At 42.9% G+C, this 26,964-nt stretch overlaps 1 protein-coding gene across 13 annotated transcripts; it reads right to left on the bottom strand.

The window, feature by feature from the left end:
• Window positions 1-26,411, bottom strand: LOC136432894 (E3 ubiquitin-protein ligase HECTD1-like). 13 transcript variants are annotated; one of them, XM_066424509.1, is made up of 41 exons: window positions 25,808-26,411; window positions 19,459-19,693; window positions 18,938-19,165; window positions 18,588-18,713; window positions 18,308-18,469; window positions 18,088-18,146; window positions 17,579-17,790; window positions 17,104-17,279; window positions 16,642-16,937; window positions 16,254-16,395; window positions 15,890-16,075; window positions 15,448-15,739; window positions 15,080-15,343; window positions 14,539-14,753; window positions 14,089-14,235; window positions 13,765-13,844; window positions 13,484-13,595; window positions 13,089-13,223; window positions 12,728-12,867; window positions 12,407-12,550; window positions 12,010-12,189; window positions 11,507-11,670; window positions 11,149-11,325; window positions 10,073-10,966; window positions 9,504-9,602; window positions 8,016-8,209; window positions 7,339-7,561; window positions 6,991-7,070; window positions 6,604-6,740; window positions 6,435-6,480; window positions 6,045-6,227; window positions 5,562-5,849; window positions 5,241-5,368; window positions 4,803-5,001; window positions 4,549-4,686; window positions 3,897-4,311; window positions 3,414-3,615; window positions 3,152-3,230; window positions 2,791-2,884; window positions 2,313-2,463; window positions 1-2,054 (listed from the first exon to the last, which is right to left on the bottom strand). In XM_066424509.1, exons 1-41 carry the CDS (start codon window positions 25,945-25,947, stop codon window positions 1,772-1,774), a joined length of 7,845 nt encoding a protein of 2,614 aa, XP_066280606.1. In that variant the 5' UTR covers window positions 25,948-26,411; the 3' UTR covers window positions 1-1,771. The 13 variants fall into 13 exon arrangements, with proteins under 13 accessions (XP_066280606.1, XP_066280608.1, XP_066280613.1 ...); XM_066424511.1 differs by having other exon boundaries at window positions 7,342-7,561; XM_066424516.1 differs by having other exon boundaries at window positions 7,339-7,501.
• Between the last annotated feature and the right edge of the window lie 553 nt (window positions 26,412-26,964).

Genomic DNA, 26,964 nt, shown 5'->3' with positions numbered 1-26,964 from the left:
TTTTGGGTCTTTCAAACATTTATATAACAAAGTCTTTCCAGTTACAGTAGCAGTGGCTGCCATGATCATGCAATTGAACAGGCGGAAGGCTGAGGGAAGCGAAGGCACACCGAAGTCATTGCCAACCAGCAGGGACAAATGCCACCATAAAGAACCACTGACTGATCATTTCCTGTCTCAACTAAAGATTGGGCATATTGCAACACATGGAGGCAACTATCATGACAGGCATGGGACTAACCGTTTTTTAATTGGAAGGGGGTGACATGCTTTCTCATTCTATTAACGTTGAAATGATGGGTACAATCCATCAGAACATAAAATTTATCAAATCTGCAGCATTGAGTAATACAATGCAGACATGTTTACACTCAACAGCTTGCCAAATTAAGTTACAGTATGTTTCCATACACAGGTGTGGAAAGCAGCTTGCTATTGTAAGGTACATCATCAGACCTAATGGACCCCCAGCCATGTAGACAAAGGGTTACTTCTTTGGGAACCTTGGTGTGAGAGTCCCATGCCTGTAGAATTTATTTGCCATACTTGGTCTAACGTGGAGATGAAAGGCACAGCCATAGTTGTCAAAGCCTAGAAGACCTATCCAAGCCAAAATCAACACAAGAACAAACAGAAAAAAGGGGCAGGGAAACTGTCAACATTGGTTTTGAAAATATGGATCTTCTAAATCCGTTTCAAAATTCAGGAGGGGGTGGCCCAGACCCTTAAATCGCATTGACATATTTACACTTTTTGCACAAGCACCTACCCTCTTTTCAACAATCCCTAATCAATTATCCAACTCCTCCAATCAAGTAAATGCACATACTTGCAATATTTTAACTTTCTTCTAGAACATCTTGGTCATTTTTATAACCCTCCCAAACTTTGAAGGTGGAATTGCTCTCAACAGACTGTGCCTCTCATTACCAGACAAAGGGAGTTTGCTGAATATATCAATATATCGAAAGTTCATTAAACTACAAAGCAGCTTTACATTTGACATCTTTAAGGAAAGTTCTGTTTCTTGACTGTCGTTTCTACTTCTTGTAGGTTTCTGAAACTTTTCATCTAATCAGTGATATTTCTGTATATCCAGTATCAGTACAACATGAAATACCATTTGCATTTTTGCTACCTTTACATTTGTAAATGCTTCCCTCTTACTGGCTAGCAATTGCTTGTGTTTAATGTAACAAAGGAGTGAAAGTATTCAAATGAACAAAAACGAAACAAAATGTAACTAGTTAAGTATTTGTGTAAAAGAAGTGTTGATACACGCAATGTCCTGACCACAAAAGCTAGCATACTGGGCATGAGTACAAAGTCATAAATACAGAACAAGTTCAAGTGACCAAAGCTATAATAGTAAATCTGCAACTTTACAATTACCATATACTGATCTCTAAAGGCCCCTATGTTGTTATAGTCATCAATTATCATAGGTTATTTGATTGCTATCTACAAATTAAGCAGGCAATAAAGGCTCCAAGACCAATCCTCACATTGCATGGGAAAGGCAGTCCACTTTTTTGCATATACACCCCCTCATTACATCTGTCCTGGAACATCCCATCCACACCACAGTTACTATTAGCCCACAGCAGCAAACACTATGGCACAGACATACAGGTACACTGAACAAACTCATGCATCTCCCAGCACATGCACACTTGTTTACACACTGCATCCACAGTGTCCAGGCTTCTTGTATGGTTTTGTCCGAAGCAACAATAGTAGTAATCGTGGTGGCTAGAAAACGGAGTCAACATTAATTTAGGTGGAATCCCTTTTCCCTTGTTGCAGCTAGGAGTCTCTCTCGTAGAATCTCTTCAGAGGAGTACTCGGGGAGTTTCAGGTAGTGTACGCAGGTGTTGACGGATGGGAAGCTGCCATCGGAAGCATCCACTTTGCGAACAATGGTGAGACGTGGGTACAGGTTGGCCAGACCACCGGGGGGAAGGGAGGAGCAACCTGTGGCAAACTGGAGGAAGGCCTTCCGCTCATCAGCACACAGGTTGCACATCACATTTACGAACCTTTGGAAACCAGGGCTGTGGGCAGAGAAAGAACACATCAAGTTATTATGTGATTGATACCACAGACATCACAAGGTAAAATCAAGAAGCTTTTACTCTTTTGATCTGCTTCCAACCTTTTTTTACATAACCACTTCAACATCCAAATTTCCATGGTATATGTAGCTGCAAAATGTACTAGTGTTAGTTTTGCTGCATGGGCACTGGAATGGGGAGACCACACACTGTTATGGTTTGATTGATCATTATTATACAATGTGACAAAAGTTGTACCTTTCCCTGGTATATCCTAGCTTGGGTTCTGTGTAGTTCAGGATGTCGTCCCTGATCCAGGAAGGTGCCTGGTCCCCACTGATCATCAGCTGCACTTCTATGGGACTGAAGCCCTGAAGCTTCTCCATGGGGAACACCTCTGAGAAGCCAGCTAAGGAGAAATTTGAAATTAGTTAGGTCTGATGAACTTCTAGCTGATGAGCATACCTTAGAATAAGTGTTTTTCACACATGAACCACTGCCTCATGGTCATACTACACTGACACAAGATCAGCCATATATTCCTCTTCCTGGCAACATTCCTCCCACTACATTCTCCAGAAATCCAAAATCCGCTCTCAATACAACCTCTTTTAACAGTAATACAGGATAGCATTCTATGCTGTGCTAACATGACAGCCAACATGTAAATGCTCACCAAAGGAAGACTAAGTCATCATTGAGCTGTTTAATTGTTGCTCATAACCAAAAGACATACCTCTGAATGCCTCCAGCTGTTTCCTCACACCGGTGTTCATACAGAAGTCAAACATCACCTCCACATACTCTTCCAAGTTGTCCAGAGAAAGATGCTGTGACAAGACAAACATAAATTGCATCATCTAATAAAGTCCAATCCTTCTAAGCATACATAAAGTACTGTAACTAAATCAATATCACAAAGATTGACTGCTAACTGCCTAGGGTTATAATTCTAGTACATATGAGAAATGAATAACATTATCCTTTTGTTTGTCAGCCCTCCTAAGAACTGCTTATTTTATTTGCCTGTTATACGCATAAGGGATGCCTGAGACCTTTACAGCGCTTCACTTTCTCCAACACAAACAGATACTTACCTCATCAGAGCCATTGGGTTTCAGGTCCAGGTGGGAGAATCCATACACCTTGGAGGAGGGTGAGTAGGTGAAGTCCAACCTGAGGAGGAATAAGGAAATTCTTCATTTTCATCAACTGTTGAGCAACCTTTATACTCATTTATTTCTTCATTATCACACCAGGAGAGGAAAAACAGCAATTTCTTTGGATGAATTTGCTGCAGGTTAACTTTTGGACTACTGATTTATCAAAGTTTGTCTGGCTGTAGGTGATGATACATACCCCAGGTCCTCTAACTTGCAGGGTGGTCCTGATCCAATTGGGTTCACCAGGCACAAGTTCTGCAGCTGGTTGGACCTGTCATCCTCCGACAGGGAGTTATCGTTCAGGATGGCCCGCTTCTTGGCAGCCAGCTCCTTCAGTTGGTTCAGGAAGCGTGCACGGTGTGGGTTCACCAGCTCAAAGTCCTCCCAGTTCAGCAATCCTGTTAACATCAATCAAATATGGGGTGTTGACTGAATGTGGTAAGATACAAGTACTTCTTGCAGAGCAGATATTATGGTGCTACTCAACCTATTCCCTTTTCCATACAATATACATGTACAATGAGCTTTTTTAGGAATATGTACTTACATTAATTGACCATAGGCATTGAACTACCAGTGCATTAATACTACCCTGAAAGCATGGTTTAAAATGTATGTAAGATAAATGGAATGACTAGAAATAAATCTTGACAAAACCTATGAAAACAGCGATGCTAACCTGTAAACCAGGCGGGTGACTTGGGTTTCGGCGGGTCATGTACCAGATCATACTTGGAGTCGTCGTCTGTGATGTAGCCTGTGATGATTTCTGTACCATCTTCTGTGGATGCCTCTGACTGGGTCTCATTGGAGTGCAGGTCGATTTCTGACATGCTGCGGTGATACTCTGCACAAGTCTCTGTCATGCTATTGTCAGCGTCCCCGACACACATCAACTTCAGGAAGGGGCGCGACAAGGGCAGGTCTGCAAGTCTTCCGTCCTGCAAACTCTTGGCCAGGAAGATGCCCAGGAAGTGGAACATGCTGGCCACACGTTCTGTTGCCTCTGCATCCTGCTGCAGTGGTGCAGGGAACAGTCCACAGGCACGCTGGACATAGTAGCCTGGTGGTTTGGTGCCGTGTCCTATATCCACCTGCAAACAATATAAAGGCTTTGAGTACGGGAAGCTGACAGATGTGTACTTCTTTGCACCAGGTATAAGCTGACACACCCTTATTCTCCAGGAAACATAGCAGAATATAGCAGGAAAACAGATGAAGTCAGAGACAGGGTTACACAAAATAAGACACATGAACACCCTTCAAACTATTAAACATCCTGTATATCTTCATGATATCAAGATAAGAGGAAAGTCAATCATTCTCTTCACCTCTCTAGCCTGGTCATCAGGGAAGTCATCATCACACAGCCACAGCCCGAGGGACTTCCTCTGCAGCTCAGCAGCCACCAGAGCATAGAACTCCAACGTGGGACCCAGTCCTGTGCCTTCCTCACCAACAAACTCCACCTGAAACACAAACAGGTCAAGAGTAAGGACTGCTGTCTCATCATTGGTCAAATTAATGAGTAATAAGTGCAATTAATGACTGGCAGAAAAAACTTAGGTTCAAGAACAGCTGTTACCTCCAGAACTGATTTCCTATCAGAATGTAATCTCATGACATTCACAGCCCATTCCATCAGACTCTCGCCTCTTGGGACCTTGACTCTCTCGTGCTTCAGACGTCCGACCCGGAACTCGTGGTGGTCATCGCGACGTGGTGAGGGTCCACGTGACCTTTCCAGCGCTGCATCCCTCTTGTTCTGTAGCCATACTATTGCTCTAAAAGATGAGAGAGAAAGGGATCGTCAGAACAAGGCTATTTCATGGCATTTTCGTCTAAAATACTGATGTTTATACCAATTCCTACATGAGTGGTGCCATGCATACAAATCAACTGAACAAAATCTGTAACTTTGTAACAAGAAACACAATTTATCCATTCCTTATTTTTCATTTTAGTGTATGTTAACTCTCAAAGTTACAGAATAGGCTGTGACAGAAACACTATAAATTCCTACCTTGAGCAGCCAAAGGCAGTGCAGTTGAAGTAGAGTTGTCTGGTCTCAAAGGGGAAGATCATGGGGCACTTGTTGGTCAGCTTCTCACACCACTCAGGCAGTGCTGCAGCAGCCAGGCTCAGTGGGTCCTGGGGGTGAAGGAGGCAGGAAACTAGTTAGCTATCTCACATAAAAACCATTTGGAGAGAAGTGGAAGTTCTCTCTCATATTTTTGACATGTATTCAAATGTTGACATCAAATACAGTCAGTAAACACCATGAAACACCTGTGCCATAACTGAGATTTTACGTTTTCATAAGTCAAGTGTTGGTCACACTAACCTGAGTTTGTTGAATGACTTTGTTTGTGAGCTTTTTGCTCTGGAACTCCTCTGCCGACACGTTGAAGCGGTGGCTGTCTCCTCCCTCTGTGTCCATGTCTGCAACATCTGATGCCACTGCGTACAGTATCCTGAGTAGCTGTAGGACATCGTCCACCGTGCAGGAGGATGGATCCTCCCGGGCATGCGGGGGAGAGAAGTCACCCTCGCTGAGAATGTTGCTGGTGTGGACAACCGGCTTGTGCTGTGGTGTTGGAGGTTTAGATTCACCGCCGCTGCCAAGAAACTCCTACAGCCATGACAGATGGGACCCACTTAGCATCATCAACATGAAAATCAAATCCACACCATCGAAACGAAAATCAAATCCACATGTTTATACTACCCTGGAAGTTCTCCATTGATCTCTAATACTGTTCAGTATATTTTGATACATATTTCAACAGACCAGTCCTGATAATTTAATGTCAATGATAAAGCACACCTTGTATGCTGCCACCAACTGTGCACAGTTCCTGTTCTTCCGGATACTCTTAGGTGCTCCCGTCAGCTTCCACCTCCTGAGAAACGCGGTGTCTGCGTTCTGCTGAAGGTAGGAGATCAGCTCCGACTTCGGCAGATCGTCTGTGCCCAACGCTCTCTCCACAAACTCAACAGTCCATCGGCCCTGGGGGGAAAGGGGAACAAGTCAGCTAAAGCAGACAATCTAGCTTTTTGCTTGTTTTTAGAATGGGACAAATGCAAACAAAAAGGTAACTTCAGTAATGTATAATCTAAAATAATCTACCAGCAAGCCTTTAAATTTTGTTAACTGCATCAGGCATTAACAAGGAGAAAATGATTTCCTCTATCAGCAACCGAAATTCAGACTCACCCTTCTCTCTACTTCCTCTTCTTCCTTTCTCTCCCTGTACACAATTCTACAACAAGAATATTACAAGCATAAAAAAATTAATCTACTGAGGAAGACAACAAAACAACTTCAAATAATTCTGACATTTCATCAAGTATGGCAATGAAGACAGGCACAGTGTTACACATACATATATGTGGGTTCCCATATCCTGCGTAGTCTATCAGCCCTGCCACCTGCAGACACTGCTGTGGCTACCATGTGCTGGATGTGGCTGAAGATGGTGGCAGCGTCCCCTTCCAGGGTCTGCTCAACTGAATCTACAAACTGCAGTATGCAAAAACACAGTCAATTACACTAGGTCATATAATTCTATATCTTCAAAATGCAAACATGGCCTACATTACAAGCAAGTATCCCATTACACATAACATCATTATCAAATACACTAATCAAGAACAACACACTTTAACTAACTCTAACATCTGTGAGACCCGAACCTCATGTATTTCACTTTGATCAAAATCATTCCTTCACAATGGACTTGTTGTAAATGACATGGCAGTGCGTTACTCACCCCTGGTGCTTTGAGAGTGAGAACCAGCTGTGGTGTGGGGACAGTCTCCTCCTGTTCAGGCGTTACTACCTCAGGGTCACCTGAGAGACATATTACATTGAATTACAAGGTTTCGACATCCAAACATGCCAAAAACAGGTCAAGTGGTCAAATTGTGTTCATCACTGTGTTTATGATATAACGACAAATACAGTTTACTGCCTAATACTTCAGATTTGATACTACTGTCTGTTCACATTAGGAATGTGCAGTCTGTAATAAAATTGATGTACTGTTACAGTGTGTTTGTGTATGTGGTTTTGTGACAACTTCCTGATGTATTCTTGACCACTCTGGCATTTTTACCACTACCTGGGGCAGGGATCTCCAAGTCTTGTGTCTGCTGGACATTGGTCCGGCCAGGACGGGGGTCAAAAGCTGGTACAAGAGAAGAAAACTGTCTCTTCAGGACAAACTCATCGTCCCAGGTGCGGCGGCGGCCCCCGCGCAGCTCGTACTCCTCTTCCTCCTGCTGCAGGCGACGTACAATTCCCATCAAAAGACTGCCACAATGTTGGTAGGCTGACTTCAACTACATGAAACACACCACGCAGAGCTACGGTATCACTTGCTGTTAGGTACGCATGCATGCTGCAACCAAAGGTTAGCTGGGCTGAGACACAACAGCCAAAGCTGCAGCCCAATAACAAGGGGAATTTACACTAAAACATGTCACAAGATTACGGTTTAAGGCCATGTCCGTTCCATCACAATCAATTCCATAGTGCTTACATGCATTTCAAGACTGGCACAAATTCTTTGTGTGCATACTGTAATCATTCTGAGCAGTTAAGAATTTAACATGTTAGTCTTCATCCAAAAATACCACTACAGTCAGGAGACTTGTCTTCAAGGCAGTTATAAGTATATGAAACATACAAAATATGCATAAAAGTCTCAACTATACTACTTGTATTATCTGGCCAGAACAAGATTTCTACATGTACATTGGAAACCATACATCAGCTGAATAACTCAGCACTGACCACAACCTCCTCATATTCCTCTTCTTCCTCATTCTCATCCTCATTCTCATCATCATCCTCATCAGGCTCAGGGAGATCATCATCATCCTCCAGCTCGGCCAATAGTGTGCTGGCGCGGCAGGTGTCCAGGAAGTCATTATCGCTCTCACTGGACGTGGAGGTGAGGCTCATGGTCATGGTGGTGCTCAGGTTAGCTGTGGAGACAACAGTCTTGCCTATGAATGCTGACAAGGGGACTGATCTTCGGTTAACTTTGGTTAGATGAATGAATAAAGGCATATAAAGTGATTTATCAAATGCTCTCTGTGTTGTATACTGGTAATCTGGTATGCTAACATTGAGTACAGAATTTTACCCTTTGTGAAACCTAAATTTCATGTCCCTCAAATCATCTTACCTGATGGAGAGTGCCATTTTTCTACACTGCCTCATTACTAATCAAAACTTGGAGAAAGAGGGTTCAAGGTAATCAAGGACTTCGAAGGCTAATCAATGAAGCAAGATTAGTAGATATGTAGATTACTTACTCCTGCAATCAAATCTTTGGAAAGTTTGTCTTTCTAACAAAGTACACCTATCAATTATCCAGATTTAACTTCAATAGTTTTGAGTCTAGAATCATTTTCCTCCAGCTTGACTATGAGGAATATTTGCTTGGCAGGACTTTTTACATATTAACTTTTCTTTAACTCGAATTACAAAAACCCACTAGACATGTAGAATAGTAGTCTCAATTACTTTAAATACTAAATATGAACAGTTATTGTCCATACTTGTCTTCAAGCCTTTTATCTACTTTAAGACTAGTACTTGCTAACTGAAATATGTATAAGATACATGTATATCACCACAAATTTGTGTCAGTGTAGCTTAGTAATGTTACTTGTGAAAAAGGGGAGGATTGGGGGAAAGTGCATGAGGTAGCTGCAAAAGACTGGGTTGCATGACTTGATGTGAAGATAGCTCAACTCAGTTAAACAGGACACTTTGAAACAACACATGTGGTGCAGGACAGGGTGCATTGAGGGAAACGACAATTACACGGGATAGAGGGTAGAGAAATTTACACGGCACTTAGATCACCACCACAGGGCCACGGCAGGGTTTGTACTACCAGATCTTTTCATTGCTCAATGGTACAACAGAACTTGCAACTAATTCTGTGATGATGCACTTGGCAATTTTGTTCTTTAATAGTAGCATTTGAACTTGTGGGCAAGTTGTGGCTGTAAAATTGTACACATCTTTATAGAACCCTTGCAAAAGTCGTCAGAAAAAGCGACTACCGTCTTTCAGCAAACAGTCAACACAAACATCTACCAAGAGGAATAAAACAACTGTCACTGACTATGAAGGTTGTCTGGTGGGATGCCATACCTTGAAAAGTATGAAGAATTAACTTCTATCGTCAAGAACAATTCCATTTTTCATGACTGTACAAACCCTGCTGAGCACAACATATAAAGATGGGCAGAATCATCCATGTACCTGCCATGGTGGTTGTGTTAGTGGCAGTAGCGTTCGAAGTGCTGGACGTAGTCAGGTTGGGGACACTTTGGGCCGAACTCAGCACATTGTTTGATGCCACTGGAGGAGACGGGGTACATTTGTTGGACTCACACTGCAGAGACTTATGTCAATCTCATGTCTTTCCTCAAGACTTTCTGGAAGACTTCTCAAGCGATGATTTAAACTTTCGGAAGTGTCTTGCTGTCATTTTTCTCACCATGCATCTTGTAGCATGCAGTTGGGAACAACTTTAGAACTCACACCCAATGATTAGTCTAGGAATTGATGAGGGCACTTTGGGGGGGTTAAGTGACAGATACTACTACTGATCTGAATCCTGTTTCTACCAAAAAGTTGCCATATGGAAACATTAACCTTAGTTTTAACAAATGCATACCTCATGCAGTACTGAAAAAAAGGACCTTTTACCTTGATAAATTGTTCTTACAATCTGATGACACATGCAGTTCTGATGAAACAGTTCCATGACTGTTCCAAACAGCCCCCTCCCACTCACACTACACAAGTTCTGCTGTCAGCACACTAACCTGACTGCACGGCGTTAGATCCTGACAGGCCCAGTCTGACCAGTCCGCTGGCATGGCTGCTGCTGGTGCTGCGGCTCAACAGCATGTTGTTGGTAGCACCAGCGCCAGCCCTTCTCGCGATGGACACAAAGGACTCCATCAGGCTAGCAGCAGTTTCCCGTGCAGACGACAAGTTTGGCACACTGGAGCTCATGCTTCCTGGTGCGCTGGAAGGCTGCGGTTCCCCTCTCAGTTTGGCAGGCTCTGGTTTGAAGGTGCTTAATGTCCTTGTGGTGGACTCTGCTGACATGGCTCCAGATTCCTCTCCAACAGACGACAGCGTCTCCGAACTCATTGCACTCGTGGGACGAGGACTCACACTACCGGGCCTCGGGTCACATGCCGGGCGCTCCACTGGGTCAGGGAGGGCGGAAATGTCCTCATTGGATGACTCAACAGAGGGTGGGGCCGGTGGCCTGTCACTACTGTGTACCACCACACCTGTCTCTGAGGTAGCCTCTGTCTCTAGGTTCACCACAACAGTCTCCGAGGTTGTGGATGTGGCCCCCGCAGACTCCTCTGAGGAGGCTCGTGCTCGAGACTCTCGGCGAGACTTCAGCTCCTCTCTGGCGCTCCTCACCTCGTCGTGATCAGAGTCCCTCCTACTTCGCTCCACCTCAACTCCTCCGGTTGCACCCTCCACCTTTTTAGTTTCCAAGTCCTTTTCTCGTTGGTCCCGACGAGTCCTCCCCACAGCACCCTCAGTGGAGACAGACTTTGTGTCAGCCTTCTTGGCTGTCATGACTGCTAGCAGGTCAGGGTTGTGGGACGGGGCGAGCTGCAGATCATACTTGCCCTCAGCACCCATACGGTACGAGTTCGAGCCTCCAGCATCCCAAGTCACATCCACCCAGCCTGAGAAAATAACATGGCTTTATCAAACAACTTACTAACAAAACCAAGGGTGCATCTACTGCCAAAAAGATGTCCAAGAGATTCTTTAAAAAATCTGAAGCTATGAATAGAGATCCTACTTTAAGTGTTCAAGCTTTGTAACTCTTCAAGTGCGCCATGTCTAATGAATGTGAAGCGTATACCATTATGAAGTTCTCCTGTGACAGTGCCCTCTCCTGCGGGTCCACCATCCTGGTCCCGCCACTTCCAGTCGAGTCCTCGAACCACACGAGCACCCACTACCATCTGCCGCAGGACCTGGGAGCGCAGGATACGCCGCTGCTTACGCAGGTATGCCTCCTGCTCCCGAGCTGCCTTACCTGGAGGACATCATATATCAGCATACTGTAAGTGCTTTAAAAACAGACTTAAAGCCAAAAGATTCCCAACTGTATCATATTACCTACTTACCTACATTGTCCCTTGACCTCCAGGTCTTTGGGGAACATACTATCATACTAGGAAACAAACAGTTCACTTTGATAAGAATCTCAGCCGTACCTATGTCATCACAAGCCCCAGTCACGATCCCGTACAGCTCAAAGCCTGACAGGGAAAGGTAGTGGGTCTGGCCGCTTGCATTCTTGCCTGTCTGCTGGAGACGAATATGGCGCCATCCCTGCCTCTCATCTTTAGGGGATTCTATGGGCCAAGAAGCTGTGGACCTGTACAAAAGAATCAAATAATGGGTCACATATAGACTCTACAATGCAGCTCACAGGATTTCTTTTTTGTCATGGCAGTATGGTTTTGGTCCTCATTTGAAATTTAGGACATGGATTTCAGAGATGGATTAAGAAGAAGTAAAAGTTTTTGGAGCAATTTGTACATACTGCAAAGATTTCAGAAGATATTTCTCATCAAACTGCACGCTTTAATGTTTTCCAAGGTAAAACAAATTACCATAAAGCATTCACCATTACAAATTAATATATACCATAAAACATCATCATAAAAGATTTAACTCTTAGCAAACTAACAGAGTTCCAGCTTATGAAACTCACCCTGGTTCGTTCAGAGAGCTGTCATCAGCGTGGTTGAACAGGGTGACCCAGTTCTGGCCGTCCTTGGACACTTGGAACTGCCAGTTCCTCAGCGCCGACCTGCCGTACCCGCGAGCATGGCGAAGGGTGTAGCCTGTGGGGATCACCCACACACCCAGGTCGATGGCAAACCAGGCTTTCCTGTGATAATACAGTAACATGTTAGCTGAGGGGTCAAACATCCTCATCACAAGACTGTATGTATCTGGCAATGTCCAAGGTCTACTAGATCTACGATGTAGCCATGAAATTCTTTATATTCAGTTTAACCTTAACGTCAGCAAGTTCAGGAAACATTCACACTGCAGACAATATTGCTTTGAAGACAGTTTGACTCAAGTGCCACCCTGGAACGTACTTGTCGTCATTGGTATGACAGTTGAGGGCAGAGGAGTCCCGGCTCAGAATGTCCTCCAGTCGACCATAGGGCAGGTTCTTCCCTTCTGATGATGTCACCACCACCAGGCCATACTGGGCTGGGTTCACCCACTCAAACGCTGTCCTGTCAAGACACAGTTAACAGGGTGCTACTATAATGAAAACGTCTAATGAATGTGTAGTCTCAAATAAGCAATGTGAAAGTAACAATCAATATCACCCCCATTACGTCGATGAAGGTTAGACATCAGGTAATCAGCCCAATTAGTTACAAAGAACAAGCCATTACATTTGTACTTACTTTCCATTGGTTCCAATCCAGTATATGATGCCATTCTCATCGAAATCCTTCACATGTTTGAATGTGAACGTCTGTCCCTCATTCAGCCGTCTGATGTAGGAGAAAGTGCTGCGTTCGTAGTCATACCACTGTTTGGCAACCTGAAAAACCAATTTACAGTTGTTACCATGGCAAATTAGAACACTTCAATGGATGTTATGTCTCTGCTTGAAGCTTGTGACCCCAGAAAAAGTTTTAACAAGCATCTCCATTATAATTTTGCCCACTTTCAGAAACAATATCTGGAAGTTCCATTTCTTTCCTTTTTAAAAATCTGCATTCTTTTTATCTTCTCCTCTAGCTTCCTGTTTCTAATACATACCATTTTGAGCAGATATCTTTCCAGTGCTCCTATAGTGGCCAGGGGCTCCATTTTCAAGGTACGCCCTGTCCTGTCGATGAGCGAAGTCTCCCCGTTGGCCCGCTCCAGGCGGAACCGGAGACGTCTTGTCAAGATCTGTGGAACACAAAGTCATTTGTCAGTCTCTTATAGATATCAAACTTGTAATGCTAAAAAACACATGAAATGAGTCTGTCACAAGGATTCTTATACATGACGTAAGTACTTTTAATGCCATCCAGGATATTCAACATGAAAGAAAATACACAATGACAATATAAAGACAACAGCAGCAATAATCAACCTATTTCTTTGCCAAGCAATATCAAATACTACTTTTATTGTACAGATAGTTAAAATAGCATATGGAGTCCTACCTGAAGACCTGTTCCTGACCCAGGTCCATCATGTACAAATAAGGGCAGCCTTTCGATGGACTCCAGAACAGACACCAGTTTCCTCACCAGGGCCACAGATGGGGTCATACCGCTGTTATCAATGGATAAAGGGAGTCAGAAAGCGGTATTAACACATTTACATAATTCGCTCAGTATTTGATTCTTTCTGTGACAATCTTTATCACCTTCCACACAATCATGTGATTTCAATAATGAGTAAAATGATGCTGTTTGCTTGGTATTCCATAAAGCCAACTAACCTGTCCTCTATGTTGTCCCTGAATGCAGCTTTGAACACCTTGATTCTGGAAGCAACTCTGTTGCTGTCAACATCAACATTCTGCAAGGAAAAATTGACAGGATTTAAGGACTATGTTGGCTCTCTCCTGGCATACTAGATCAAATAATTTGTACCAAATCTTCAATGTATCCTTCATTGATCATATTAACAATCTAACCACTGGCAATAACTTCAACTGTGTCCTGTCTTTCAATCCAAGTCTGTTGATCTTCTAAATAATATTTTCATTCTACTCATCACCAAAAGTTTACATGCTAGCACATGCATATTTGTAAGAGCTCACATTGTTGAGGCAGTTGAGCAGTGCCTGCACCAGCCCACTGCTGTGGAGTTCAAATGCTGAGATGGTGGCCTCGTCCTTCAGCAGCAGGGTCAGACACTCAAGGGCAGTCTTCATCTGGTCCTCCCAGCCAAGCTCTCCTTCCTGCACCTGCACATGCAAACAAACTTTCAGCTCACACAGAAAACATAAATCACTAAGCCTAAACACGGCTGCACATGATGACTGCATTTTGTCCACAAGTTTTACAGTGCATCAAATTCCTATATCTACTCAACCTCAGATTTAGATATTTAAAACAAATACAAATTACTAGCAATGCGCTATAATTGATACTTTATTTGGAACAACTGCTTGTTTCTCCGTTATTGGTAGAATCGTTCAAATTTGTTTGACATGTACAGTATGATGCTACACTACCAGGCAACTATCAGTGTTGTGTTCTGTCCATACCTTGTTCCCTTTGCCATGAGCTTCACATGATATCTCTAGCTGAGCCACGATGCTGCGAAGCTTGGACACCACGCCCCTTGGGGTTGCCTGCGCTGCCTTGAAGTGCTGCTCATACAGCTCACGGGCCAGACACTTGATCTTCTGTTTGGTCTGCTCGGCCTTGGACTTGAACCTATGGCTCTTCTTTCCACCCCAACCTGCAGAGAACTCGGGACCTGTAGAGATGAAACATGACTTTTGCAACATAATGCCCGACAAAATCCATTGGAGACTTCAACTGACAACGTTCAGTGTTGCATTCGAAAAATTTCAGAACCTACATACAACATAACTTTTCTTCCAACTTTGGTAAACATATGTACATGTACTACTAAACTCAAAATCAGCACATTGTACATAGATTTTTGACTGTTAAGAAATGCAACCAAGGCAAGGCACTATAGAAGTAATGAGGTGAAACAGTGGCTTTTCAGTCTAAAACTCTAGGACAAAAATGATTCTGATTACTTGGCAGTACCTAGCTATGTCACACACGACTTACCGAGAGAGGTTTCTGCTGTGAAGGAGTGTTTTGTTCCCCTGTTAGATTCAAACACAAAGCCTGGAAGGTCTTCCTTCAGCACAGTAGCCTGTTGTCCATCAGAGTTGTGGACGGAGATCTCCCCTTCCTTGCGACACTGCAGTGACCAGTTTCCCACCACAATTTTGGTTGGTCCAGCCTTGGACAGGATGGGAAGACTGGGTGTACCAGGTTTTACCCCGCTACGGGCCCTCTGCAGTTTCTCCAGGAATTCTCCACGGCTCTCTGCAAAACCAAAACAACCAGTCAACTCTGCTTCAAGGAAAATAGATGCATTAAAAATAACAAATAAAACTGAAATTCGAGATCTTATAACTAATCGTATTTACCTGAACTATCTGAGCCACCTTCAGGGCTACCACTGGAATACATGGTGGCAAGTTTGCCATCCAGAATAAAACGGAACCAGCCGTTGCTACCATTGGACAGTTCCAGGGCCGCGGCATCGCTCCACACGTACAGACAGTCGCGGCCGCGCACCAGGCACCAGTCTCGCCAGTGGTACGGCTTCCCCTGCACAATCTCTGTCACATCCTGTTGGCCTTCTAACCTCTCAGGCTGAAGGAAGGAAACAATATTTTCCTCAGGCACTTGGGGTAAAGAGGTGGCTGACACAGCAGGCTACAGGGGGACAAAAATACATCAACATACAGAAGTGTTGCCTCAACCAGTCAGCTCAGCTTTAGAAAGAAGCAGAAAAGTTTGCACTCAATCCTTAGTTCTATAAAGCAGCTCAGAAAGATTGAGGAAATAAGGAAGAATGATATTCACCTTTCCTCCCTTTGCACCTTCCTCTTCCTCTATTTCCTCTTCAGAGTCCTCATCAGGAGGGCCAGCCAGGGAGCACACCTTACTGACCACACCTAGTCTGGCAAAGTGATCCAGGTACAGTTCAGATCCCTTCTTCATCAGATCATTCACAATCTGTAGTGCCGTCAGGTGGCCATCATCATCATCCTGAGGAGAGGAAAGCGTAATGATACTGGTCATTAACAAGATGTGTACTGGATGCAGTAAATCAACAAGATGGGTTTGAGAAACTTTCTTTTGTTTGGATGATAAGAACATTTAGTGCTGTAACAAGTTGCTTTTCGACATATCAGAAAGTAGTAAGACGGAGTACATCGAAGTGTACCTCCTGTTCAAGTACCATTGCCAACACATCGACCAGCAGGGAGGCGAAGGTGGGGCCTGTCTGCTCGCTGGTGCTCATCTCCTCCAGCAGGGAGGGGCAGATGTAGTGGACCATCTTTCGCAGCAGGGCCAGGGAGGCTTTTCTGTTGGCCAATACAAGAGGTATGTTATTACAAAACAGCCTTGCAACAAGTTTCTGTCCTAACACAGACAGCCATCCACATTTCGCAGGACAATGATTACTAGAAACTGATGTAGTGGATGAATAACAACTGGCCTTCTATTGTCAACTTGGGCCCTCAACTTTTTTTACAAGAAGTGATATAACTAATAGATTACAGATTACACATACCAAAGATTACTCAACATCTACAAATTGGCCTGCCTACCTGACAGATGGCATCATGGTTTGTTGATAAGCAGCAGCAAACACAGGCAGGAGTCTCTTCAGGTAGAGCGGTGCCATCTCAGGGTCTCCCTTGGGCTCCACCCCGTCCTGTGGTTCCACAGGCTCCTCCCTGGGGCTGCTGGGCTCGGAGGACACCGGGCACATCCACTCCCCGGGGGACTGCAGGATCTGTACCACCTGCCGGTGGCCTTCATCATTCCGCTCTCGTGCCTTATCCAGCGGTGTCTTACCGTCCTCGTCTCTCAGGTCAGGGTTAGCACCATATCTCAGCAATGTCTACAAAAAGGAAAGACGTCTCTTGAATCTGGTGCTGTTATCAGATTTTTCTTGAGGTAGAGCTATCTTTTACCTTCAATAATTCAGAAAATAAGATACCTGCAATCAGATGTTCAGTCTGACATGTCACAGATCAGTAAAATGTATCTAAATGCTGGAATGTTACCTTGGCAACCTGTGGTCTTCCAAAACAGGCAGCATAGTGTAGGGAGGATGACCTCTGCCCCCTGTTCACGTCTGCTCCCCGTTCACAGAGGAACTCCACCATCTCCTGAGTGCCGAAGGCTGAGGCCCAGTTCAGCAGGGTCTGACCAACATCGTCCATGAAGTTCACCTCAAATGCTGCAGGGGAAAAAGTACTTCAGTGTTATCTCAAGTAACAGATAGTGCACCAATGGAACAAAAGTGTAAGATGTGCATGCCAAATATACCACAGTAGTAAGTGAACAATAGGAATAACTATACCAGTCTACATACTGTGAGAACAAAGCAAGACATGGGAAAGTTTCTAAATGCTGGAAGCATTGAATAATACAACAGTCTGTTTACAGAGCCAGTCATACAGCTAGTGTTGTTAAGTATGGAGACATTGTCATTGATAGTCAGTGTTTTTCACAGCAACTCAAGACAACCAAACTTACTACCGGTATCCACAGCGTCGATGAGAGCATCGGTGTCCTTGCTGCGGATACAGTCGATGAGCTGGCGGTGCGAGCGTTCCCCGGCACTGTCCATCCTGCGCAGGCCAGGCAGCCTGCTGACACTGCTGATCCCTGTCTTAGGGAGAGCTTTCCTCCCCTCAAACACAAGCACCAACAGGAGATCTACCAGCCGCATGGTGTCCAGCACACATCTAAGGAAGGTGATCAGTCACAAAAATATGTAGATCCATTATCAACACAAGCAGGAGCATGTTTACAACATCTATCTATATTTGTACAGTAACACTAACAGTGTCAGCATACAAATTCATTTGTCATCCAAGTCATGTTTAAGATAGTTTAACTGCAACAATTTTCCACTACATTACAATATGTAATGACCTCTATTGCAGCACACGTTTTTTTAGAGCTTTTATTCAGCAATACATCCACAAATGAAATATCGCAAGGACAGCTATGAGGTGCATTAGAGAGCTTTATCTGGTTACCTTTCATCTCCTGAAAGTGCTTTCTCTATGGCTTCTGGCAATTCTGATCTCAGCAAATCCTGGGTGAAAATCCATACATACATGTTATATATCCACATTGATTTTAATTTCAGTACACAATGGTGCAAGTCTGAATGGATGTAGAAAAATAAGAAGGAAGACGCTTCGATTTTAAAAAACAAGATGAAATTTTTGCTATTGATAGAATGCAAATTTTTACCTTTGTGATACCCTCTGATCCTCTGCAAAGTGTGGACAGTAAGCTAATAATAGTGGAGACATTGGCACTAGATTTTGTCGACTCCGGTGTGGCACCAACTGCACCTGGGGTCCCACCTGGTGTACCTGCCTGGGCACCTGTCAGCTGGCCAGATGCACGGCCCTGCAAGGAACATTTCATCATGAATTACCTAACATCTTACTTTACTTGCTATTCCATTTTGTCCCAGTTCATTACATAACAATTCATTCACATGATCACGATGACGTCATCCCCATACCTGATTGGCTAGTCTGCTGAGGAGCTCCGAGGTCAGCCCGTGCTCGGCCAGCGGGGCTGGGTCCATCCCACGCCGGGTGAACCTGTCTGCCAGCGAGGCGAAACAACGCAAGGCTCCGTCTGCAACCTGGGAGGAAAACACACATGTACAGAAAAAAATTGATATGTACTTTATAAATGATGAACTACTACAGAGGATAATGATGATGATGATAACAGATAATGCAACTATTGTATGTTAATCTCAGCTATACATCCCACAATGATGGCTACAATAACAAGCTAACAAGTTGGGTATGTACTACAGTAGTCAAAGGAGTCTTGAGTAAAAGGCATTTTGACTTGTCCTACCTGTGGGTCCTCATGTCTGAGCAGTGTGGAGAGTGACTCCACACAGGTTGGTAGTGATGTGTCCTGGGGCTCCATCTTCCCACACAGCCGTGACACCACCGCCATGGCGGAGTGCAGGGTGTCCTTGTGCACCAGCGAGCCATTGTCACGGATGAATGTCAGCACACAGTTCAGCCCTCCTGCCTCAAACACAGCTCCCGACTCCCGGGTACACATCAACTCCAGCACCTGAGTGAGATATACACATCTGAGTGAACCTCAGTTCTGGTAATCACAGCAGTTGACACTTTCAAAACGTATAAGCAGTCATACACATACAGGCATATACAGTTCCCACTAAAAGTCAGAAGGTTACTCTCCTTATATAGTACATATATTTCAATTGGCTGGAACAACAGTTCGGCATCATCAAGACATGTGCTAACACAGTGGAATACACAGAGCAAAGACTGGAAAGAGCTGGTTGACAAAGCTGACCAACCGCTGAGCTTGTTTAGACTGAGCCTTTGACAAGTGCCTACCTTCACACATTGTTCTGCTAGGTCCTTACTGGTCCTAGACGACAGCTCCACTACCACCAGCCTGTTGCAGATCGCCTTCACTGCACCGTCCACTGCCACGATGCGCCGGGTGCACTCCGCAGACACATCTAGGTAGTAGGTCAGGGCGCGGGCAGTCACCTCCAGAACGTTATCAGGGGCACACTCGTCCAGGAAGATCTTACACAGAGCTGGGATGAAGGACCGGGGAGGGCAACTGGAAGGGAAGGAGTTACTGCTTAAAATTGTGCAACAATAGTCTTTAACATAAACATTGATGTTATGGTGGATTATTAGAAAATTGAACCTACTACAGTCAAGATTAGCAAGAAAGTTAATCTCAGTTGGTAAATTACAATAAGGAAGAAGTTAAACTGTTTTCCAACTAAAAAATTGGACTCACAGAAGATTTTTAGCAATCCAAAATTCTGGTCAGTCCTTTTTTTTTTTAGTTGGAGAACTGTTTAATCTTTTTCATAAATTAATTGTAGTCAAGATTGCCTAAGCTTTGCATATCATAAAATATAAAACAAGCTATTTCTTAAACTGAAAGAAAAACACTTAAGACATGAGAGATAGATAAAGTAAGGCTTGGAAATGACCTGAAATAATACATCTACTCAGATAAGGCACACTGCTACCCTACTAAGGGACCTCTTATGAAAGTAGGCTGAAAGCTGATACTATATTAATAGTATATATGAGTGAACCATTACATATCATAATATGTGCTACATGTATTAACATACTAAACAAAGAGGAGGAACTGGCATCATCCTCATTACCATACAGTACATGGATTAATCTGATTGCCATCAATTATATTTCCCATTACCTTGAGTGATCTTATTATATGTTCCTGCCCAAAGGACAAAATACATCATGTTATATAAGGTGAACTAAAAAAAGCACTACCTGACAGTATCAACAGCTTAAAACATCAATTCAGCAATTCACTGGTAACATTGTTCTATTCTGACTTGATAAGGTCTCTCATCATCTGTCACTGACTCCAATAATTGCAAATGATCAGGGTTCCAGAAAAATAAGAATTTAGCAACACTAGACTGTAAGAGGTTTAAATAACCTGCAGTGGTAGAAATACTTTTTTTCAGTGTTCTGCAATATTGCAGAATGTCAAAATTTTTTTCTGCAATTTGAAAATATTTTCTGCAAATACACATGCCTCCATACTACAACCTTCTCAACTTATTTACATTATATCTAGCTTTGCAACGTTGCTGTAAGGTTAATTCTTTATTCTCCTACTCTATCTTTGATTATCACTAGCAAAGTTGAGGAATAACATGCATGTGTGTGAAAAATATTCAAATTAATAGCGAAAATTGCAACAGCAAAAGCATATTTATTCTATATCAATCAAATCAAATATTCGTTTGATAATTTATTTCAGTATGTGTATTAAAATTAAAAACAAATTCAACAGCCTGCCTGATAAGGAGGACAAGGGCATTATATCCTTGCGAGAAATACGTGTTCTGATTCGTATCATAATTAATAAATAAGATCGCACGACCTGTGACACAGCCACGGCCCACAGAAAAAATGACAAAAAACCGAGAAAAAATCTAAAATTCAATATTAAACGCCTTTACGCAAACCTTGGCCTCTGTTATTTTTTTGTATAAATCTGAAACATCGCTATCGGTTTCAAACATCGGACTCTGACTTCGGACATTCGGGGAGACTCAAGAGACGGCCCGGCGATTTTAGTTTTTCACGGTGGGTGCCCCCCTCCCCACTGTCTCGGCACAGGAGAAAATGTTCCGCCTTTTCCACACAAGGCGGTGCTCAATGTCTTTCCGAGTAGTTCTCAACCTCATCGCTGCCATCTGGGCTTCAAGGACCACGGGCTAATGTAGTGGCCACCGTTTCGTTCCTTCTGTCATCGCGCCCTTGCATGCCCCGAGTTCGGACTCTGAAGAAATCGCATGCTTGCGACATGCTAGAAACATCCGGGAATTGTTTTCCCGACTTTTGCCGACCTCGAAATTGTGACCGCGGAGATTAGCGAGGGTTGACGGAAATGCACGAATTTGACATTTTCTCACATGATTCGTCTCCGAAGTTATCACGGAAAGTGTCGAACCCTCCCGAAAAAAACTGACCTCAAGTAGCACCAGGCAGTCGGAACGCACCGAAACGCCGCCATCTTGCGCGACGCTGTGGGTTTCAGTTTATATCTACAGCGCCGCTAGTTTGCTTACTAGTAAGTCTATATGATTTATAATCTCCTGAATTGAGAGCCAGAGTCAGATTTTTTTTCTTCTGCAAAATTGCAGATTGTTTAATTTTTCTTCTGCAATCTTGAAAATCTTTATGCATTTTGCAGATTGCAGACGGGTATTTCGAACGCTGACCTGCATATTCTTGCCAATAGTAACCTCTTCCTTTAGTTCAATGTTTTAGCCAAATGTCACATTGGCAGCAAATGTAGCAATAAAACTAATCAGTAAACAGCTTTAATTTTACTCGTAACACCACTGGTTTTTTACAATACAAATTTATAACACCAGATACCAATCCTAACTCAAACCAGAGCACCACTACAATGACTTAACAATACTGAATGGACTGGAATTTTCAATAATCCATCTACATTGTATTTTAGAGTAGAATTTTGAGCATACTATATCTGAAGATAAGTGATGTGATCAATATGATTGTTATCCACATTACAGCTAAAGGTAGGCTTTACTGATATAAAATATAGCACAGTCACGCATAGTCCAATTTGATTATATCATCTTGTAAATCCATGATACACAATTACACAAGCAGCAGACTTTGAACACTATATTTGGTGCTCATTAAAATGTAGCTTCATACAGAGGGCTGGAAATTCTGGATTGAATGCTCATCAATTCCCAAAGATGAGTTACTAATAATGGGCTATATGTCTATTCCAAACATCACCTCTTTAGTAATTTAGAGTAGACTATTGTCAACTGTTCAGCTGCCAAAATTACATTTGTACATCCTTCTCAGCTTCTGTGTCACTCCAACTTCCAAGGCTTTCATGTTTTACTGTATATGGTGTGTGGTTGTGCCAATTCCCACAGGTCTGCCTTATGTCCATATATAGGCATGTACTTCATGTTCCAAGTTATACTAACTACTGTCAGGCTAATAATGTATTGCCTAAAAATGAAAAATGAATCAGAACTAAATCATTCAATGTAAGCATCATGCTTGTGTCAAGTCCATCTATAAATGATACTTAACTGCACCATGCAGTCCCTTTCCATTCACTGTGAGGTTGACTGTTCCGAAGATAATTTCAATCAACTTCAAAAATAAACTACCTTCACAAGATCTTACACAAAATACTTTGTCTATGCTTAAAGTGTTTTAACTGTAAACAATTTCAGAATGACCTCTGCCTTAACCTTCAAGAGAAACGAGGCCGACCAAAGGACATAAATGTTTGGGATGACTGGGACAGTTCATGTTTCACAACATTACACCACACAATAATAAAACACTAGTATTTCCCATGAAAACACACGTGATTAAAATAATATTTACTACAAGGCAAGTACAGCCTTTCACACAGGAAAACCTGCAGACATGGTTTGCATGTTCTTTGGGACAATAAAAACACTAACTATACTATAAACAAATAAACATAGAAAAATCTCTCCATAACAAAGTATAACAATGTGACCAACTATAGTTATAATCGTTCAAGACATCATTTCAGGGCTGCAATTTTTGCAATTTGAAGTTATTGACAGTTGTGACTATTTAACTTTTGTTGTGTAGGCAACCAATTTGTTTGGCAGACAATAATTTTCTGTTCATTACTTGCCCTTGTGCCAAACTCCCTCTTTCCATTCATGTATCCATTACCCATTGTCACCAGCAGTCATTACAAAACATAGGTGGCCATCACAGAGAATTAACATCTCTCCAGCTGGAGGCATGAACATTACATTTTACTGTTCTGTTAATAAAAGACTAAGAGCTGAGCAAACAGAACCTGGCAATGACTAATGACTAACACAACCCTGAACACTGCTGTACATGGTGTGGGGTATAAATACTTGTGCATGAAAAGTGTCTAGGCTAATCATGCAACTTAAAAACGTACTTTCTAATAGAATTCTAAAAGATCATGTAGCAAAGACTCACATATGATATATGACCAGTTTATAGTCATTCTGACCGACCAATTATTCTGGCTTGTTTACTGCCCGAAGGCCTTCTATGGTCGACTTCTGCCTGCCATGACCTGCCTATCGACCAAGGCTACATAACCTAAAAATATGACCATCACACGGGGAGATGGCTACATCTAGTTTGAAAGCTAAAAAGTGTTGTAAATGAGAATTTTCTGCTGCATCATCATAAGCATATGAACCTTAATAGTTGCTATGAATGTCAGCAAACTGACCAATAGTGATGCAATAATGACAGGGTAGTCAACTGACACAGACCTGCATGACCTGGGGTCATGATGTAACAATGCCAAATTGCCAACCTACTGTGGACTGGTACTGTCTGCATTGTACTTTTGTGTCCTCTCATTATGCTGAATCATCTTGCCATCAAGTTTAATTCACTTTAGAACACAGGGGATCAATTGTTTTGCCTAATATTACTCCTGTACAACATTATAGTCATGATGACAAATTTCTTGGTTCATTTACACAATAGACTTCTACTTGTTAGGGACATGAATGATTGCATCATGCCAGAATCATCATCTGATAGTTTCTAGTTAAAGCCAAGAAATCATCTATAAATCACTTTAATCAACTAATTTGGAAGGAGCTTTCCTCTAAAGGATGTTGGCATTGTTAAGGGCCCAGATAGTTGAAGGTTCAACTATCCTCCTTATCTGGCAGTATTACACTGGCATTGCACAATACACTTCTCTAAAGGTCCCAGAGGGCTTTAGCTGAAGTTGTCAACATATACTCTCCAAGCAGAGGTTGAATGGGCAGATCGTCACCGTTTTATCATATGCCGTGTTTTTTTTCGCTATGGGCTAGCAACAAAAAAAGGCATATGATAAAACGGTGACGATCTGCCCATTCAACCTCTGCTTGGAGAGTAGTCAACATACACATAAAGGATTGTTTGCCAGGAGGCAGTTTTGTCATACACATAGTGAGAAAAAGGAACAAGATTGTCTAATGAAGAGCGGTCTAAACTGGAACAGTCCTACCTGACCGAAAATTCTACTCTACTCTACTCTACTCTAATATTCTTAGAAGGAAGAACAACATGGAATAATTCAGAAACATCCATGGTTATGAAAGTAATATACAATATAGTACTTGTATACACATATACTGCTGTTCGTATTTGAAACACAAACTTTGTTTTTCTATTGGTTATTTCGAAAGTTAACTTACTATACAACGGAGTAAATATACAAATTCACTGCTAAAACATAAGTGAAAAACAATGCACCTTAAGTTTATTACTTTCATGTCGAGTGTACAACTGAAAACAATCGTAATGAAAAAAACTGTCCCACATTTATGACATCAATATGTGGTTTCCTGTTTCTCTACAAATAACATCCTTGATAATACACAGGAGTTCATGTTTTCCTTCTGGGTGCCACTTGGCTGTTTATGACTCATGCACCAAAACAGGATGCAACTCACACGGTCAAGAGACACTCACAAATTTATGTCAGACAATCTGAGTTTGACTAATAATGTCTGTCGCATGTGTGAAGAAACTTTCTTTTGTTACAAATTCATACCTTTCTTATATCAGAATGCAGGAACTTTCCTTTTCTCATTTAGTCATTATCATGCAATTTAAAACTTGCAATTTGGACTCATAAACATTTGTCTGCATATAAATTACTACACTGGACAGAACCAACGTGAATTTCCAGTAGCAAATAAAAAATATCCATATCCATGAAGTAAAACTTAAGTTTTGTCATGACAAAAGACGGCCCGAAGCAGGTGGACTGGTTCCCCTCACGTGGCCTGAGTTCGGGGCTCATTGTTCGGCTGTTGGAGGCCACAGCTGACACTGAAGCCCTTTGTTGTCTTTCCACAACCGAGGACAGAAACCCTAGCTTTAAATCGGCGTAAAATCATGTTTGCAAATGGTGGATGTACAAAAGAATAAAAGCTTTTTACTGACACTATTTTCCTTCCCTGTTCATGTAGTGTTGTTTTCGGTTCCCTTTACCGTGTCGATGATTTGGACAAACGGAAAGTGGGAATTCCCGTTCGTCACTGAAAACAGTCTCGTGGGGCTGACTATGATATACACAACTCGGCATTCATTTGCATCTGGCAAAAATTATGTGATGTGCACGAGAATGATTCCTCACCTTTCGAAGCACCTGTCCACGTTGTCTGACATGAGCAGCAGCATACAGAGCTGTTCCAGAGCGATAAGCTGCATGTCCCTCTCATCTCCCTGGCCCATCGACAGCCACTCCAACAGTGTCTCGGGGTCCACGTCCGCCATCTTGGGTTTATGGCCGACCGTCTGCTCCGATGGTTATGATACACTGTAGGCACTGCTGATCGGGAAAACGCGGCCTACTGACAGCGATAGTCGATGTTTTTTACAGCATATGAAATGGTAGACGAGTGTGCCGAGACTCAGGTGAGAATATGAGTCGTATCCGGTCTTCTTCGGGAACGTTTTACCAGGCTTGCATCACAGATGACCCTTGGCCCAGGCTGCCTATATACACCCGGTATCCTGCTAGAAGCAGCCTAAAGTCTTCGTCATAAAAACATTTCTGCCGTGTCAATTGGAAGCTATCTCTGCAGAAAATGATCTTCGGCTGATCTCGGCGTTTTTAAAGTCCCGTCTGGACTCTCAACTGGCCCGATTTGTTTACGAAGGACAGGTTTTGTTGTCCTCCAAATAGCGGCTGCTGTCAATACCAGCCAGCCTCGTTCTGGTGTCACCTACGCGAATGAGTGACCCGGGGTCAAATAGCCGATTACGTCATCCTATTTACAGCGACATCTAGCGGTTAGGAAGTGATGTGTATCAACATACCGAAAACAAGAGCCCGGAGAGCGATTCGGGATCATTCGGCTGTCAAGGGCTACATCAAATCTCCGAGCAGATGTAAAAGTCGGGCGTGTATGGAGCATATTCGTTCTCATTTCTCTGGAGGTGTCTTGTATGTTTTTCTGGGGGTGTAGCTTTTTAAGTGTTGCTTGACTGGCGTGCCACTTAGCCTGAGTAACGTTACCAGCCTCCGTAGTGACCGCTGGCTCAAAAAAAAAACTTTGAGCCAGCGGTCACTACGGAGGCTGGTACTCAGGCTACGTGCCACTATCATTGAACCCAAAGAGTTTTCATAACCAAATTGGTGTAACCAAATACAATGTATGTTGTAACCCAACATAGCTCAAGTTAAACGCATTCCCTCCTCTTGACCTTGTTGAAAAGAAGCCAAATCAGGCAAATGACCGAACAAGCCATCGATCTTAAATGAATTAAGGCTTTGACTTGACTTCACTT

Source organism: Branchiostoma lanceolatum, chromosome 4 (assembly GCF_035083965.1).
Source record: "Branchiostoma lanceolatum isolate klBraLanc5 chromosome 4, klBraLanc5.hap2, whole genome shotgun sequence".
Lineage (NCBI taxonomy): Eukaryota > Metazoa > Chordata > Leptocardii > Amphioxiformes > Branchiostomatidae > Branchiostoma > Branchiostoma lanceolatum.
This window is presented reverse-complemented; position numbering and strand designations above follow the sequence as displayed.

What these genes read in the sequence shown, in the direction of transcription:
- LOC136432894 (XM_066424509.1), bottom strand. Translation starts at nt 25,947, where the DNA reads ATGGCGGACGTGGACCCCGAGACACTGTTGGAGTGGCTGTCGATGGGC. An exon ending in AGCTCTCTGAACGAACCAGG is followed by an intron (nt 11,671 to 12,009) that starts GTGAGTTTCATA and finishes TCTTTTGTACAG; the next exon opens with GTCCACAGCTTCTTGGCCCA. An exon ending in GGAGATCCCTGCCCCAGGTA is followed by an intron (nt 7,071 to 7,338) that starts GTGGTAAAAATG and finishes TATGTCTCTCAG; the next exon opens with GTGACCCTGAGGTAGTAACG.